Here is a 19,280-nt window from a genome sequence, read left to right as displayed (position 1 = left end):
CTATTTGGGGTCTTTTGTGTTTCCACACAAATTGGGAAATTTTTTGTTCTAGTTCTGTGAAAAATGCCAGTGGTAGTTTGATAGGGATTGCATTGAATCTGTAGATTGCTTTGGGTAGTATAGTCATTTTCACAATGTTGATTCTTCTAATCCAAGAACATGGTATATCTCTCCATCTGTTTGTATCATCTTTAATTTCTTTCAGCAGTGTCTTATAATTTTCTGCATACAGGTCTTTTGTCTCCCTAGGTAGGTTTTTCTTTTTTTAACATCTTTATTGGAGTATAATTGCTTTACAATGGTGTGTTAGTTTCTGCTTTATAACAAAGCGAATCAGTTATACATATACATATGCTCCCATATCGCTTCCCTCTTGCATCTCCCTCCCTATCCCACCCCTCTAGGTGGCCACAAAGCAATGAGCTGACCTCCCTGTGCTATGCGGTTGCTTCCCACTAGCTATCTATTTTACGTTTGGTAGTGTATATACGTCCATGCCACTCTCCCACTTTGTCACAGCTTACCCTTCCCCCTCCCCATATCCTCAAGTCCATTCTCTAGTAGGTCTGTGTCTTTATTCCCGTCTTTCCACTAGGTTCTTCATGACTTTTTTTTTTTTTTTCCTTAGATTCCATATATATGTGTTAGCATACTGTACTTGTTTTTCTCTTTCTGACTTACTTCACTCTGTATGACAGACTCTAACTCCATCCACCTCACTACAAATAACTCAATTTTGTTTCTTTTTATGGCTGAGTAATATGCCATTGTATATATGTGCCACATCTTCTTTATCCATTCATCCGATGATGGACACTTAGGTTGCTTCCATGTCCTGGCTATTGTAAATAGAGCTGCAGTGAACATTTTGGTACATGACTCTTTTTGAATTATGGTTTTCTCAGGATATATGCCCAGTAGTGGGATTGCTGGGTCGTATGGTAGTTCTATTTTTAGTTTTTTAAGGAACCTCCATACTGTTCTCCATAGTGGCTGTATCAATTTACATTCCCACCAACAGTGCAAGAGTGTTCCCTTTTCTCCACACCCTCTCCAGCATTTATTGTTTCTGGATTTGTTGATGATGGCCATTCTTACCAGTGTGAGATGATATCTCATTGTAGTTTTGATTTGCATTTCTCTAATGATTAATGATGTTGAACATTCTTTCATGTGTTTGTTGGCAATCTGTATATCTTCTTTGGAGAAATGTCTATTTAGGTCTTCTGCCCATTTTTGGATTGGGTTGTTTGTTTTTTTGTTATTGAGCTGCATGAGCTGCTTAATGGTGAAAAACTGAAACCATTTCCACTAAGATCAGGAACAAGACAAGGTTGCCCACTCTCACCACTATTATTCAACATAGTTTTGGAAGTTTTAGCCACAGCAGTCAGAGAAGAAAAAGAAATAAAAGGAATCCAAATTGGAAAAGAAGAAGTAAAGCTGTCACTGTTTGCAGATGACATATACTATACTGTACTGTACTATACTATACTATACTATACTATGCTATACATAGAGAATCCTAAAGATGCTCCCAGAAAACTACTAGAGCTAATCAATGAATTTGGTAAAGTTGCAGGATACAAAATTAATGCACAGAAATCTCTTGCATTCCTATACACTGATGATGAAAAATCTGAAAGTGAAATTAAGAAAACACTCCCATTTACCATTGCCACAAAAAGAATAAAATATCTAGGAATAAACCTACCTAAGGAGACAAAAGACCTGTATGCAGAAAATTATAAGACACTGATGAAAGAAATTAAAGATGATACCAATAGATGGAGAGATATATACCATGTTCTTGGATTGGAAGAATCAACATTGTGAAAATGACTCTACTACCCAAAGCAATCTACAGATTCAATGCAATCCCTATCAAACTACCACTGGCATTTTTCACAGAACTAGAACAAAAAATTTCCCAATTTGTGTGGAAACACAAAAGACCCCAAATAGCCAAAGCAATCTTGAGAATGAAAAATGGAGCTGGAGGAATCAGGCTCCCTGACTTCAGACTATACTACAAAGCTACAGTAATCAAGACAGTCTGGTACTGGCACAAAAACAGAAATATAGATCAATGGAACAGGATAGAAAGCCCAGAGATAAACCCACGCACATATGGTCACCTTATCTTTGATAAAGGAGGCAAGAATATACAATGGAGAAAAGACAGCCTGTTCAATAAGTGGTGCTGGGAAAACTGGACAGGTACATGTAAAAGTATGAAATTAGAACACTCCGTAACACCATACACAAAAATAAACTCAAAATGGATTAAAGACCTAAATGTAAGGCCAGACACTATCAAACTCTTAGAGGAAAACATAGGCAGGACACTCTATGACATAAATCACAGCAAGATCCTTTTTGACCCAGCTCCTAGAGAAATGGAAATAAAAACAAAAATAAACAAATGGGACCTAATGAAACTTAAAAGCTTTTGCACAGCAAAGGCAACCATAAACAAGACCTAGGTAGGTTTATTCTTAGGTATTTTATTCTTTTTGTTACAATGGAAAATGGGAGTGTTTCCTTAATTTCTCTTTCAGATTTTTCATCATTAGTTTATAGGAATGCAAGAGATTTCTGTGCATTAATTTTTTATCCTGCAACTTTACCAAATTCATTGATTAGCTCTAGTAGTTTTCTGGTAGCATCTTTAGGATTCTCTATGTATAGTATCATGTCATCTGCAAACAGTGACAGTTTTACTTCTTCTTTTCCAATTTGCTTCTACATCTTGCTTCTTAATGTGTGCTAAGCTCAGTGACTGCTTAAGATCTCTGCCCATCCCCCCTCACTTTCCTCTAATAAAGGAACTATAAGCCAGACCCCTTTTCTCATCTCCAGTTTCACATCTGCAGTTGCCTCCTTGACATCTCCTTCAGACAAACCTCAAACCTAGGATAGACTTCAATGCTTACTCTCTGACTTTTCCCCCAATATTCGGCATCATCCTCTACCTAAAACCCACAGGTCATCTGGACACATCCCTGCCTTTATACTTTAAACACTACTCGAATCTGCCTACTTTTCTCCATTCCTGCCATCGCCACCTAGTCTAGCAGTTTTCTCTCACTTTAATTACTCCTTTCCCATCACTCATCTTCCTCATCCACTCTTATTTCTATAGTCCATTGGAGCCACAATGATCTTTTGTAATGCAGTTTAAGTCATCCTTTCTGGTCCCTGACCACCTGCGTGTCTTTCCAACTTCATGTTTTGTTATTCCTCCCTGCCCCCATCCTCTGTGCATCAGCCATATTGGTCTTGTAATTTTTCAAAGTCGCCTGCTCCTTTGTCCCTTAGGACCTTTCAATATGCTATTCCCTAGAAAGGCAACATTTCACACTACTGCCCTTGCTCCCCCAGCCCCGGCCTAGATAACTCCTTCATGTTTCAACACAGACTTTTAGGTAACTGGCTGTCTGGACCAACCCCTCACCTACCACCACCACCAAAAACTAGGTCAGGTCTTCTCATAGTATCTTCTCTACTGGTTCTGAAAGTCAACTCCTAATGCCCTAAGACACCCATTGCATGTAATGAATTAACTTCTCATTACATACTTCTAGGATGCTACTAGCTATGTACCAGTCTTAAGAGAATGAGAAAATAGTCACTCACATCATTGTCAGCAGGGTTTAATCCTGTCATGGAATCCCAGCTGAGAAAGGCTGCTTGGTACTTTACTTTCACAACATCTCAGTTTGTAACTATTTGTGTGATTATTTGATTGTGTTCTCCTACCAGGCTGTAAGGTGCATACATAGTAGTAGGTCATGTGTCTGGTTTACCCACCATTCAGTGTGCAGTGCTCAGCACAATTCAACACAGAGTCCATGCTCAATAAGTACTTGTTGAAGAATGGCAGAACTGTTGATATTTGCTGTTGTACTATTTATAAGAAAAAGAGACTGAAACAAATATGACAAAACTTAGCAACTGTGTGTTCCAGCCTGGGTGGTAGGGAGGTGGATGCTCCCTACTTTTCTATAATTTTTTACATCTCTCCAAAGAAAAAAGAAAAAAGAAAAAGGTTAGTGTTAATTCAGATACACAAAGCAGGAATAGAAACCAACAAAGTCTAAAATCATAGAGAAAGCCTTTGAAGAAAATATATTTTATACCATACCATAAAAGAGGACTTTTACAGCTAAGAAGTCAAAACATCATATCCCCTTTCTCTTATTCCTTATTCAGTAAACCTTTATGTCTCTATATTGCAAATATGGTAAATTAAAATCAAATTTATTCTATAAATGACTATACTCTTTTTATTTAATGAAATATTAAATAGTATGAACCATGTTGATGAACTCATCTTGTGATTTCTTGATTTTTTTAAACATTAAAAGTGTATCTTAGTTGAGATGTATCTTTTTTTTAAAAATTATTGATAATAGATCTGTATCTGTATGTTAAACATTCAAGATCCTGTTTCTAAAACTGCAGTCCTTAGAACAGTGATAATTATCGTGTTCAATTTATAGATAGGTGTTTCAGGGACAGAAAGATTTCTTGGTCAGCTAAGTTGGGGAAAGGTTTCATTTGACATTCCTAGAATATTAAAGGTTCTAAAATGTGTTGCATGAAAACCTCTATTGTGCCTCACATTTACTTGCTTACTTATTTTTGTCATGTATCTCAGACATTTAAGGAATAGAAGTAAGATAACTTAAATAGAACTCTAAATAAGGTTTGTATACCTTGTTTGTTCTAGGGTACTATATTTTTTGTGAGTGATGAATAGCATTTTTTATTTCACAATTTAAGCAGTTTCTTAATAAATTACTGTTTAAAACATGACTTGGCAGAGGGAAAAGTTATTAATCTGTATCCTAAGCATTTGCCCTTTGTCATACTAAGAAGGGTAAAAAGGAAGCTGAGGATATACCTACTGAACTTAATTCATTTGAAGAAATTAAGCTTCTGTTTGAACAAAATAATGGAGTTTATGAAGTCCTACTTGGCATGATACAGATTATAAAAGTAAAAGGAATTCAGAGAAGGGGAAGATCAGTCCTGTTTGCAGTGAATCAAGCAATACTGAAGCAGGGAGTGGGGTTTGAGAATCTTGAACAATAGATTAAGATTATGAGTGGGAGGACAAATAATTAGAGAATATCCAGAAAGTCTGAGGTTGTCAAACAGCCATTTATGAATTCTTATAAGGGAGGAAAGGATAAAGACAAAATCCCAATACTTCTTTATAAAAACATGAAACTACATATTTAAGAATCACTACTTAAAATATCAGTGAGTTTACATTACCTATTGGTATACCTGTTAGCATCCTGTTACAGTTGGAACGGCAGCATAGAAAATTACTATCTTTATATGGCCAAGTAATTATCTGATATTAATTCTTTATACAGTTATTTCACTTTCCGTTTTGAGTCCTTAGCACCTCATGACACAGTTATTTGTTAACCTTCATGTTGGCTAAGAGCTTGCCAGTACACAACTGGCAGCTCTTAATATTACAACTTCTCTAACTATAACAAAACAGAAGTGAAGTAAGAACTGAAGGGATGTTAAGAATTGTTGGTTTAAATGTTTTAAGAGAATGTTGTTTTCAGATGCATTTAGAGAATACAAAGTAAGAAAACAGATACTGTTAGTATTTTTATGATAAAGGATTTATTATTGGTTTTTGTTTGTTTGATAAATGTTTATTTAGGTCTTACTATATATAAGGTATTACAGCTACACAAAGGTGCATTAGATGCTAATCCTTTATTCAAGAAAACTGAATAGGAAGAAGACACACCCAAAAGAACTATAATGGCTAGAGCTCCATCTCTTTCAGAAGAGGAAGAGAGGGAACTTTTGACTGGGAGAATTAGAGGAGGCTTCCTAGAGGGTGATATTTGAGCTGGATTTTAAAGAACGAATGCTATTTGAACCGACAAAGAGAAAGTAACGATGGACTTTCCAAATGAGAGGGAATATTATATCAAAATGCAGAAGCAAGCAGGCAACGTCCTGTACCCGAAACACCATGTAACTCAGCTTGTCAAGGTGAAGGATGTGTAAAGATGGATAGAGGGGGAAGTTCTCATATTGCATAATCTGTTACAGTTAAAATTTAGCTATTTATTGTTTTATTCTGGTTTGTGCTACTTTGAAATAATTACATCATTTAATCAGCACACCAAATATCTTACTATTCTCTGTTTTCAGAATTACTACACATATATCCTGATTTACCACATTTTTCTTCTTAATTCTTTAAAATACAAGAGTTAAAATTACATATTTTTCCTTATATTACCATTCATCTATAAGGAGTTCCATGCCAAAATTCAGTATTTTAAATGCTACATCTGTTGAAAGAAAAAAAGTGCAGATAGATCTGGATTAACAGCAGTTCATGGTTTAAAAAATATATATTGTAGTATATAGTATCCAAACATTTACATGAGGAAACAATTGAAAGAAGTAAGAATTTACCCTTTGAAAAAAAAAGTACTTGGAAGAACATGATAACCATCTTCACGTATTTGAAAGATTGTGATGGGGAAAAGAATTAATCAAATGATATTTAGCTTTAAAGCGGTGCTTCTCCAGCTATAGTGTGCATCTTGTTCAAATGCACGTCCTGAATTAGCAAGGTCTGGAGTGGAGATTCTGCATTTCTAACAGGTTTCTAGGTGATGCTGTTGCTGCCGGCCTAGGGACCTCATTTTGAATAGCAAGACTAGCGTGTAGAACTAGGAATAAGTGAACAATTAGAGGAAGCCCCCATCAGCTCAGGTAAAAAAGAGCTACATGTCATTTCAAGCTGTCTGGTATAAAAATGTTCTGCCTTTTGAGAAAGTGAGTTTACCTTAAGCATCAATATTTGAAGAGACTAGGCTAAATAACTATCAGTGGTATTAAAGAGGGAATTATTTACATGAGATATATTGGATTAGATGACTTCTTAGGTCTCTTCTAGTTGTAAAATTCAATAAATCTATAATTTTTGAACAAGAATATGTGAAGAAACTATTTTGTATACATTTTCACATCTTCTCACAGGAAATTTTATTAATGTGTAAGTTGTTTTTATATGTGAAGATACTGTCAAGAGAGGTTGAGTCAGTCTTAGTATTTTTATAAAATGAAAGAATTCAGTTATATATGCAATAGTTTATATAATGACAGCTCATGAGAATGAACACATTATTGCTAAGGCTGGTTGGATGATTTTTACCACAAAATATTAGTTTGGTAGACCTTCAGTTATGGACAGTTTTTTTAATGTAATAAAGCTAAATATTTTGTATTCAGATACACGTAAACTCTTAACTTATTAAATTAGGTCTCAAAGACCTTATGCAAAATTCAGTTTTCTGGGCTTAGTAGTGAAATAATTTTAGGCAATTACTTAACTGACTTTTTTTAAACGTATGCATTTATTTTTTATATATTTATTTTATTTATTTACTTTTGGCTTTGTTGCTGCGTGCGGGCTTTCTCTAGCTGCGGTGAGCAGAGGCTACTCTTCGTTGCGGTGCACAGGCTTCTCATTGCGGTGGCTTGTCTTGTTGTGGAGCACGGGCTCTAGGTGCCCCAACTTCAGTAGTTGTGGCTTGCAGGTCTAGAGCGCAGGCTCAGTAGTTGTGGTGCATGGGCTTAGTTGCTCCGTGGCATGTGGAATCTTCCCGGACCAGGTCTCGAACCCATGTCCCCTGCATTGGCAGGCAGATTCTTAACCACTGCGCCACCAGGGAAGCCCTACTTAACTGATTTTAATTAGTGTTTCCAATTAGAAAATGAAGTAATTGGACTAAATGTTCTCTAAAAATCCTCTTTCAGCTCTAAGTTTCTCATATGCTATTCCTTTCGTTGTGCTTCTTTATAATATAATCTTGAAGACATACCATCAGAAACAGCCAGATTCTAACCTTCTTTTAACTCTTAAGACTTTTGGTCTTACATGTTGCTGTCCTAAGCTTACTCCCTCGTCAAAGTAGGCATATCTATTAAAAACTAAATTCCATCCCAAATTTGAGAGTTGTGCTGTATTATTTATCTACAACAGTGGATAGAAATTTGTTCTGATGCTCTTAATAGTTTCATTAATTTTTTTAAGAGCAATTAGCATAGCTCTTACAAATAAATTCATTATTTTTTGAATATTTATTCTGTGCTATGCTAATTTATTCAGATTCTGTACAGCCCTGGAACTTGTCATCTACTTTTTGTTGAAGCAGACTGCTTGGTAAACAGAAAATACTAATAATACAGTGTAGTAAGTCCTATGAAAGGGATCTCTTCAAGGTGGTGTAGTAATGCATATAAGAGTACTGAACCGAGTAGAGTGTAGGGGAGGGGGATTTAGTCAGAGAAGATTCTATGAGGAGATAATAGATGAGCTAAGTCATGAATATGAAGTCTGAGTTAGCCAGCTGAAGGTGGGAAGGATGGGCCAGGATGACAGCAGCAAGCATGAAACAACATGATAGACATGAAGATGTACTATTACTGAAGTGTCAAATAAGAAAGGCAGTAAAAGCTTGAATGTACACAGGTGTTTTATGCCAACACCAAGACCTTGGCTTTGTTCCCTCTTGTTAGAGGAGGCACAGATGGGTTTTAAGCTGGGTTTGACATAAAACATTTGTTTTTGAAGTATTTTTTGTATTAGAAGGAATAAAACTAAATGTAGGGACACAAGTGGACTAAAAGTAACTAGGTGAGAGATAATCAAGATATAAACTAGGCCCACAGCCTCACCTGCACATCCACCCCAGGAGGGTAAACGTGAGCCCTTCAGCTTCACACCCACCAACCCGTCTCCCTCACCGTGACCCTCACTGTCACCAGCCTTGATCCCTGAGTCCCTATCCTCGGGGTTGTATTTAATGTCAAATTTTTGTTATTTTCTTTTTACTGGTAGAGAATACTGGAGAGAAATAGTAACTGATAAAACATTTCTATCTGAAATCCCTCAATTAATATTTTCATGCAGTGACTTTTTGTGCTTAATTTGGTTTTGACAGAAGTAGTATCTAGTATTTTTAGTACTTTTTTTACATAGTTCTTTATTGACCTTTTAATGAATTGTAGGCATTAGTTTTAGCTTTTTTTTAATATAAATTTTGAGATAAAGAGCTCATTTAGCTATTAAATTACTGGTCTTTTAAAATCATGTCTACATACGTTAATTTGTATCTTCTTACAAAGTTATCTTTGAGTGTGTGATGATATAATATTAACTTAATAATCACATTTAATCGTTTGACATATTTGGAGAGAAGCTAGGGATTATCCATACTGTTAGATTAGTTATTTTTGAAATTATGTCAAAAATACTTACCAATGTATACATTAATACATTGGTAAACATACAATACAAATACATACCCATGAAAGAAAAAAAGGAAGGTATATTATGAAATAAAAGGTGAAGATTCACTGGATGAAATAGTTTTTTAAGAAAAATTACAGTAAAACTCTTTTAAAGGAAACTTTTTCAAGAGACTCAAAGGAAGAGTTTAAGCTATAGGGCAAATTTGCTCTGATAAAAACAATGCTGGAGGGTACCATCTCTGGTTTCCTTATATTCAGGCAAGTTAAGTCAACAACTGATCACAATTTTAAAATAGAGATTTCCCAACCACAGTAAGAAGTTACTCTACGTGATAAAGAGAACAGAAAGATAGTCTTTCCATACTTTTCAGTTCCAGATTGTTGGATTTTCTCTTAGATGGGTTTCTCTCCTAATTCTGATGTTTTTCTTACCTTCATTATCATGGTCAAATGGAAACAAAAGTATTAAAGATCAAATACAGAAGAGAGATTAGGGGGTTGTATTGAACAAGTGATAACAAGTAAATAAATAATAATTTTTTTTAATTGACTTCTATTTAATCCATAGACCATTTAATAATATAGACTCTTCGGTACTTATACTTTATTTGAATTTACTTGATTTGTTTATAAATTGTACATTGATAATATATAAGAAATCACTGAGCAGAGCCATGGCACACGTAGGCAGTCAAATATTTATCAAATCTAAATAAAGTTCTCTAGTCAGTGATTCTCAAGAAGGGGTAAAGGCTTCCTTTTCTAGGGGGGAGAAAAGGTACCCGAATTTTTGAGAAAGAAATTGTCTTCTCAAACACTACCATCTGCCAAGACATTCTTGTGTGTCCCTTTCCTTGGATGGGAAAAGAGCTTAAGAGTATTAACTTTCTTTTTCCATCAACTGAGTCCTATTGAAACAGAAGAAATGTAGTGAACCCCTGAAAAAAGTGTTTTGTAAATCACAGTTGTAGTGCCAGTTTTAAATTTCATTCTTATGCTACAGATTAAACAAAGTAGGGCATGGAATATAACCTTGGAACTGTAGTGAAAAAAAATTTAGAGAATCCATTGGATTTCATTTGAGTAGAACTCTAGTGAGCCATAAATCATAAAGATTTTTAGGGAAGGAGAATGAAATGGAATAACTACTCTAAAAAAACTTTCCTACAACTAGGTACATTGTCAACATCACTGTGGATCTTGGGCTATAAACCAAAGGTATAAAAAGAATTTCTGCTATAAACCAAAGGTATAAAAAGAAATACATATATCCCTTTACCCCCTTTTTCTTTCCTAGCAGCAGCATTCCAATAATTAGAGTAATGGTGAACATAAAAATGTTACTAATGAATGAGGAAATCTGAGTATAAACTTGTAAGAAATAATGTCACACATTAAGTTGTCATACACTGAAAGTATTAAAAAGACTCTTCCATAAACTTCTTAACACTTTCCTTTTCATCCTTAAAGGGTGTTCTCTCAGCGTTTCATCCAAACTTTTGACCTGTCAATCCCAAGATCAGTTTATTTCTTGTGCCTCATTCTGCCTAATAGTTGGTTTTCCTATATAAATAGTGGGTGGATAGAAAGTACAATATCTAAACCAAAAGAACGTATGGTGGTCCTGTTCTTCTCTATACTATTAGACCAACTGCAGTATTCTAGAGACTTTGATTAGAGAAAGATACAGAAAAATTGAATGTGGTCAGAAAGAAGTGATCAGCAAGGGGAAAGAATCCAAATGAACCAAAACATAAGAGAAAAGAGTTTAAAGGAGAAAAAGGCACATATTTATACTCAGAAGACAGATTTAAGGTCCAGCTCTACCACTTGCACTGATGACCTTGGGCGGGTCATTTTACCTCTCTGAACTTTATTATCACTTGTAAAATGGAGGTATAATGCCTATCCTCACCTCACATGATTGTTGTGGAAATTGAATAAAGTAGGATATGTGAAAGCCCTGTGTGTGTAATGTACTTTGAAAATGTTAGACATGGTAACCATGTGAGGTGATAGATATGTTAATTAGTTTGATTGTACTTCATATTTCATAATGTATTTATATATCAAGTCAAGTTATGTACCTTAAATATATATAATTTTTAATTGTCAATTATATTTCAGTAAAACTGGAAAAAAATGTTGGCTCCATGAATGCAGAAGACCATATAGGCTTTAAGTACTCAGTAAATTTTGTTACATGAAAAAAGAAAAGGAAATGTCAGTGTGTTAGTATTGCTTGTTAGAGGTATAAGGTTAGAGTAAACATAACATTCTTGACATATTTTTAGGGTTATCATGTGAAAGAAGACTTAGACTTACCTGGAAGGGCCCCAGAAAGCCAAACTAAGACTCATGAATAGAAGCTTCAGTGAGAAAAATCCAGCTCAGTGAAGAAATAATTTTCTAGTTGTCTGTGTTATTCAAACTTAGGATGGTTTATCTTAAGAGATGATTATAGTCCCTATTTCTGGAGGTGTTTAGACATATTCTTGGCTGAACATGTAAAAGCGATAATATAAGCAGCATACTATGGATAGTTCTACTAGATCACATTTATGATCTCTTCCATCTCTATTATTTCATGATTATGAATACTCAAGTTTTATCTCAGTTTCCCTGAGTGTTATGTTTTTTTATTATCTATATTATCAAGATTTTATAATCCAGAAACTTGCTCCTCTTTTTTCTATTTTTGGGATCTTCTGGATTACTTTCTTAACACCACTTCTCTATATTCATTTTTTCCTTTGGAAAGATTTTACTAAAAATCCCATTTATCTCCTTATCACCCCCTCCCTTCATCATCATCCTTTAAGTCTCCACATTTTTGTTTTAACATACATATAGAGCTGTCTCTCAATCCAAGATTACTTTTTAGAAAGAGGAGTATTTTGTAACAAGGAAGTTCAGTTTTCTACCTTCTTAACCTGTTTCTGATAATTGAAAAGTATAACAATATCATATTAGTTCATTATTATGAACTTCGTGGTAATTCAGAAATGGGATGATCAGAATTCTTTCTCTTGAATTCTCTAGGGAAAATACTTAAGTAAATTAATATAATAAACATGATTGCAAGAAAAATCTTTAACTTGTTTCATAGTAAATACTTTTTAGTTACTTTAGAATCATCTCCTGAAGAAGAAACAAACGAAGTATAAATTAGAAATTGTATTTCTTCATAAAAAGATAATGACTTTTTTAGACTAGTTCAAATTAATATTTCTTTGAAAATAATACTGTCTTTTCACCATTTACTTTGGTTTCCTATACCATTTCTGATTTATGTTTTATGTCGTGTAGTTTATATGGAAGATAAATTCACAATCTATTTATGTTCATAAGATCTTAGAAATAACCTAAAATCTTTGTATCTTCTATAGATTTTATATTTGTATTTTGTTACTTGTGTGAAAACACATACGCCATCTTGCTTATTTTCATTTATCAGCAGAACCAACTTGCTTAAAACACTATAGCTAGCTTCAGAGTAACTTTTGCTTTCTGCTATCTTGCTATCTTTTGTAAACTTATTTGTACCCCAGCTAATTTTTTTTTCCTTTGAAAGCCTTGCAGTGAGAGAATTTCTTTGTCTGGATGATCCACCAGGTCCATTTGATAGCCTAGAAGAAAGCAGGGTAAGTGCTGTATTACATATCACATGAAAAAGAGGAACAAATAATACCATACAATAACTACATTGTTTCTTGAATGGAACAATAAACAGCAGAGTTATAATTTCAGACCATGGTAGTTTTGCACAGAAAGCTTTTAATGTTTGAGTCAAAGCTTTCTTTCATTGAAATACATGAACGTAATTCAGTGAAAAAATAAAAATTCATACATGTCCTATAGTCTATGAAGCCCTAAAATTAAATTCTACATTTATTCTCTTTATTTATACCGTTTCAGAAAAAAGAAAATTACTTGGAAATTTATTTTACATTTAAAAGTAACATTTGCATGCTGAGTTTTCTTCCATCTAAGTATCAAAGTAAAGAACCTACAGTTAAAATCAAATTTAAAAAACCAATCTTCAGAAGTAGAAGTCATTGTCTTGTTATCAATTCAGCTCAAGCTTAAGGCTACTCAAATTACGCTACTTGACGTGTTAAAGTAGCCTACTTCTTGAAGCAATTGGCTAGATTCAGCTAGGATTAGCTAGGATTTATGCAAGTTTTTCTTCCAAATGTTTAATAGTGTTTAAATGGAACAGATTTAATTGGTAGATTTGTAATGTTTTCAGTTAAACTGAGTCAGTTCTTTGTGTTAGAGGAATGCGATAGCTTTTTTTTAAACAGCTTTATTGAAGTAAAATTTTCATCCATAAAATTTGCTATTTGATATTTCATTGTAAATGTACAATTTAATAACTTTCAGTAAATTTGTAGGGTTGTGTCTCCATTACCATAATGCAGTTTTAGAAAATTCCATCACCTCAAAAAAAATTCTACAAGCCATTTTGCAGCCATTCCACACTCCCAGCCCCAGACAACTACTGATCTGCTCTCAGTCTCTGCAAATTTGTCTTTTCTGGATATTTCATATAAATAGAATCATACTGTGTGTGTGTATATATATGTGCATATAAGTGTATATGTGTGCCTATATATATATAATCTCATATATACAATATGCATAATATTGTATATGCATAGTATATACAATATGCAATAGTATACAGTATATATAATCTTTGCATCTAGTTTCATTCACTTAACATAATGTTTCTGAGCATCATCCATGTTATAGTCTCTCTCAGTATTTCATTACTTTTATTATTGAATGGTTTTCTGTTGTGCACATATACCACATTTTGTTTATCCAGTCACCAGCTGAGGGATATTTGGATTGTTTCCAATTTTGTGTTATTATGAATAATGCTGCTATGAACAATTTCAGAGAAGGCTTTTTGTGGACATATGTTTTCATTTCTCTTGGGTTGATCCCTAAGAATAGAATGTTTGGCTATATGGTAAATTATGTTTAACTTTTTTAAGAGACTTACAAAGAGTTTTCCCAAGTGGCTATGCCATTTTACATTCCCACCAGTAGTGTATGAGAGTTCCAGTCTCTCCATGTCCTCACAAACATTTGATATTATCTGTCTGTTGGATTATGGCCATTCTTGTAGGTGTGAAATGGTATTTCATTATAGTTTTAATTTGTATACCCGTAATGATTTTTATGTTAATCGCTTTTTCATGTGCTTTTTTGCCATTTGTATGTTTTCTCTGACGAATTGTCTGTTTGAGCCTTTGGCTTATTTTTTTAGTTGGGTTGTTTGTCTTACTGAGTTGTAAGAATTCGTTATTTTGGATACAGGTCCTTTATCAAATATATGATTTGCAAATATTTTCTCATAGTCTGTTATGTGTCTTTTTATCTTCTTAATGGTACCTTTTGAAGTGCTAATGTTTTTAATTATAATGAAGGTCATTTTATCACATCCTTTATGGCTTATGCTTTTGGTATTGTATCATAAGAACTCTTTGCCTAACACAGGGCCACCAGGATTTTCTCCTATTTTTTTTTTCTAGAAGTTTTATAGTTTTAACTCTTACATCCATACTGAGCTAATTTTGTATAAGGTGTGAAGTGAGGATCTTAAGTTTCTATAGATATTAAAATGTGTCGGTACCCTGTGTTGAATTGTATTGGCACCTTTATCAAAAGTCAAATGAACATGAAAGGAAGGGTTTGCTTCTGCACTCTTCTCTTTCACTGATCGCATTACCTAGCCTTATGCCAATACTGCACAGTAGAAATGAGTATAGAGTAGATGAGTATAGCGAGATGTTGATGAGGCAGTGGGGGAGGAGGAGAAGGGGAAAGTGGGAAAGACTGGGTTACCTGGGTCATAGAAAGTAGCGAAATGCAGTGATCTAAGATGTTTGCCTGGTGGCTTTGATGGTGAGGTGGTAGAGCAGATATTCCGTTGGGAGTGCATTTTGACTTACCATTGGTACATACAGTTGAAGGGGACCAATAGGCATATGAATGATATCTGTGTACTCAGGAAAGGTCTGGGCTGGAGATGAACAGAAAAAACAATTGGAAGTCGATAGCAAATAGTATAGGTTATAGTTGAAGTGATAACAGTAATTGCCCAAGGATGAGATACAGAGCAAGAGAATATATAATCAAGGACAAAACTCTGATGAATGCCCACATGCAAAGAACAAGTAGAAATCTAAGAAGTAACTGTAAAGTTAGGGGAACCAGGAAGTTTCACAGAGGACAATAAAAGAGGATTCCATTAAATTTTTTTTTTTTTTTTTTTTTTACTTTTTAAGTCAGTAGTGACATGCTATGAAGTTGAGAAAAACAGTACTTTGGGTTTGACAGTTAGAAGTCATTGTTAGCATTTGCCTGGGTATAATTAGTAGAGAAAAGAGAGTAAAACTAATGATTTTAGCCATGAATGGGGAGGCTAAATTTGGATGATAAAAACTTTTTTCCTGGAAATCTTTTTTATTTTGAAAAGAACAAGATGAGTTAGTAGCTAGAGAGACTCCTATCAAGGGAGTGGTAGATATGACTTTGTTTTTATGTGGAGAGATTTTTAGGGTTTGCTTAATCAACTTCAGTCAAATTGATTAAATAAACCTAAGGGCCAAAAGAGAGGGAAAGGTTGAAAATTTAAGAGAGAGTGTATGGGATAGGGCAGGCTTCCAAAGGAGATTGGGCTTAACTTGAAGAGGCACATGTTCTTGAGGACAAGAACGGAATGCAAATGTAGTTAGGATTCTGGGAGAGTAACTTTTTTTTTCTGGTATAGGAATAAAGATCATCTGCTGGGCTTGGGCTCACCAGTAGTAACATATTGTAGGGGATTTGCCAGGGGTGAAGTTTTAACGTAGTCACAAAGGAGACAGGGAACGATAGATAACTAGGAACAATTAAAAGAATTGATCAGCAACACTGAAAGCCTCATCAAGGTAAGTGACCCAGATTTTTTTCATGACATCATTCTTCATGGCAATATGATTTTGGTTTTTGTTTTAATCTATTTCAGTAGTATTTAGCTTCCTGGGTATAAAGGATAGAATGTCTTTGAGTGAATATAGTAAAAGGATAAGCAAGGGAAAATAATATTGAAGGCACTATGAAGGAAATCGTTATTATAGGATGTGTCTTCTGAGCTAATACAAATGGAATCAATAGCCGCAGTTTTCTTTTTTTTATTTTTTTTTCTTTAAAGTATAATCATCTAGGACTGGGCAAAAATAGGCTAAGGAGAATAGAAGCTAAAACAGTGGTTATTAGTAACTTTTTTCCCAGTTATACACTAGAGAGATATCACATATTCATTTCAGGCACCCTGGCTTACTACTTAATAATTCTCAAGAAAAGGGACTTATATTTATTTATAAGTTCCCCAGTAGGTACTAAAGTAGCAGAGACCTAAAAAGATGAGGGTGGAGAACAAATCATCTGGGTTGTATACACATTATTTTGGTTACCTACGTTCTTTGACTCTTCAGTTATGCCCTTGAGAAAGGTACTGCGTAAGTAATTAATGTTATTCTCTTTCTGCATGTTTTTTATTTGCTGTTTGTTTGTTTTTAAGGCTTTCTGTGAAACTTTAGAAGAGACAAACTACCGTTTTCAAAAAGAACTACTTGAAAAACAAAAAGAGTTGGAATCACTGAAGAAACTGCTCTGTGAGAAGCAACTTCTTATAGACACGCTAGAAAACAGAATCAGGTGTGTTGTGATGCTTGCATTTTCAGTCTAATTCAGCTCGATACTCTGGGCTAAATGCCCTTTGTACGTTACAATTTAGGAAATTTATGACTCCAAAAGTCTTAGACTCATGGTGTACATCCTTGTAGATTGGGAAAATTGTCTGTTTGATTATTTATTTAGAAGCCTGAAAATTTGAAGGACGGGAAATATCAGGAAAATAAAGCTCTAGCTGTTCACCAAGACAAACATTATTTTAATCTGTTTAAATAGTATCTTTGTTTCTAGGCATTTATGCCAACTTTTCACATATGAAAGTTCTAGTTTGCCTTCTTGTCAGCATATATCGAATTGATGTTAAAATCATTTTAAATTAATCATAAGTACTGATTTCACTGTTGACACCCAGAGTCAACAGTTTATTAGGTATATGACTACACTTAGAACAGCTGAAGGCTACTAAAGCTACATGCATTCAGAACAATAAATATATACCTATTTTATTCATAGAAAATAACTTGTTGCTGTACTTTACCTTTAGGAACTTATGTTTAGAACCTGAAGAATCACTGCTCGTGTCAGGAACAGAAGGTGAACAGATCCTAAAGGTGGAGTCCTCTGCACTTGAGGTTGATCAAGATGTCTTAGATGAAGAATCTAGGTATATAATGTTTGGTTTATTATAGCCTAACCATCTGAATAATTGGAGAGAAACAGTCATAATACTCTGTAGAGTATGTTTTTATGAACTCAGTGTTATTGTATCATGAATCTGATGAGCAAACAGAGGAAGACTATAGATATTCTAGGCTGTCCCTAAAAATGAGTCTTTGTCATCCAGCCTATAAATTTCATTACTTATTTTGAAGATATGTCTGAATTAACTGGGCTGTGACTCAGTTAATTCATTAATTTTGTAACCTTGACAAATTAATCTCTCTCAATGTCAGTCTTTTCCATGCAAAAAGTGGGACACTGTAATAGCAACCACCCTGTCTACCTAATAGGAATGATGAAAAGATGGTATATTTGAACACACATAGAATTTTTATTACATATAAATCCAAGGTCACCATTAATACATTAGTGATAGTGGTTAAGCTATAATTATGAGAACAAATTTTCTGTTGGTTAAAGGTCATTACAAACTAGATTCTTATTGAAAAGTGGTAGTTCAGAGAACTGAAAGAGTTAAAAATATATCTCCAAAGGTGTTATCTGGCAATGACAACTTTAAAATATTAAATTTCTGATTGAATATTTAAATGTTCTTTTTCATTAAATATTTTTCCATTAAATATTTAAATATTCTTTACATGACTTTAAAAATTTTTAAGGTAATAGTGAAGTGAAATAGCGTGCATCCAGTCTCTTCATTGTGTTTCTCTTTTTTTTGCAGAGCTGATAATAAGCAATGCTCAAGTTTTAGTGAACCTGAAAATTCCATATCAGACATAGAAGTGGCAGAAGTGGCATATAATGTGGAAGACGACTAATGCATCTCAAGTGGTTCCTTCCATTTTTACGTTCCTGCAAATTTAGAATAGAGTAGCAGATATTTAAAAAAAAAAAGAGACTGAAGCATTTACAGAAAACAGCAAGATTGCACATGTATAAAGTTTACATAAAGAAAAATTTAAGTTATTGGTATAGGAACTATATTCACTGTTGCTTTACATTGTCTTTTAGCCAAACTTTGTATTTAACACACTAAAAAAAATCTAGAGTTCTGTCATCAAGGCCCACATCCTGAAATACTGTGCATAAATTATTTTGTTGTTTTGCCAATATATTGCTCCAGACTAACGTGGGTGTGCACACTTTGTGTGTGTGTGTGTGTGTGTGTTTAAATCACCAGTTACATTAGTTAAGTGGACATAAATTGCATGTTGCTGTCTGTTGGTTATATACTTCCTTGTGTCTCAGACATGATATATTTTCATTAATGGTTTAAATAAATGGTAAAGATGAATTGAGTTTTAAATGTTGACATGTTTATCATCTCTAAATAAAAGTTGCTTATCTGGAATGTTACTATTTAAAAGAAGAAAACTTTCTAGTACCAAAGGAAAACTCTTTGAAAGAGCTGTAATAACATAGCTAAAGTGATAAAATAGCCTTGATTTTAAAAGCAAATTCACTAATATCAAAATACTAAAATAAATGTTGTACCAGTGTATTATATGTTATACTTGTATATTTTCCACATAATCTTTATCTTAAATCTCTACCTATAGAATCAGTGGGTTTGCCTTTGTCAGAACACTACC

The 19,280-nt window shown here is 34.0% G+C and overlaps 1 protein-coding gene across 3 annotated transcripts in view; it reads left to right on the top strand.

Annotated features, from left to right (window-relative positions):
* The window catches only part of SNX16 (sorting nexin 16), a 36,778-nt gene extending 17,794 nt beyond the window's left edge, over positions 1-18,984 (top strand). For all 3 annotated transcript variants that reach the window (XM_068525642.1, XM_068525643.1, XM_068525644.1), the window contains exons 5-8: positions 12,890-12,959; positions 16,895-17,031; positions 17,552-17,671; positions 18,410-18,984. In XM_068525642.1, coding sequence (XP_068381743.1) covers positions 12,890-12,959; positions 16,895-17,031; positions 17,552-17,671; positions 18,410-18,506 — 424 coding nt within the window. In that variant the 3' untranslated portion in view covers positions 18,507-18,984. The remainder of the gene's footprint in view (positions 1-12,889; positions 12,960-16,894; positions 17,032-17,551; positions 17,672-18,409) is intronic.
* Positions 18,985-19,280: the final 296 nt, after the last annotated feature.

Source organism: Eschrichtius robustus, chromosome 17, assembly GCF_028021215.1.
Source record: "Eschrichtius robustus isolate mEscRob2 chromosome 17, mEscRob2.pri, whole genome shotgun sequence".
Taxonomy (NCBI): Eukaryota; Metazoa; Chordata; class Mammalia; order Artiodactyla; family Eschrichtiidae; genus Eschrichtius; species Eschrichtius robustus.
The sequence above is the reverse complement of the archived record's forward strand: the minus strand, read 5'-3'. Positions and strand labels throughout refer to the sequence as shown.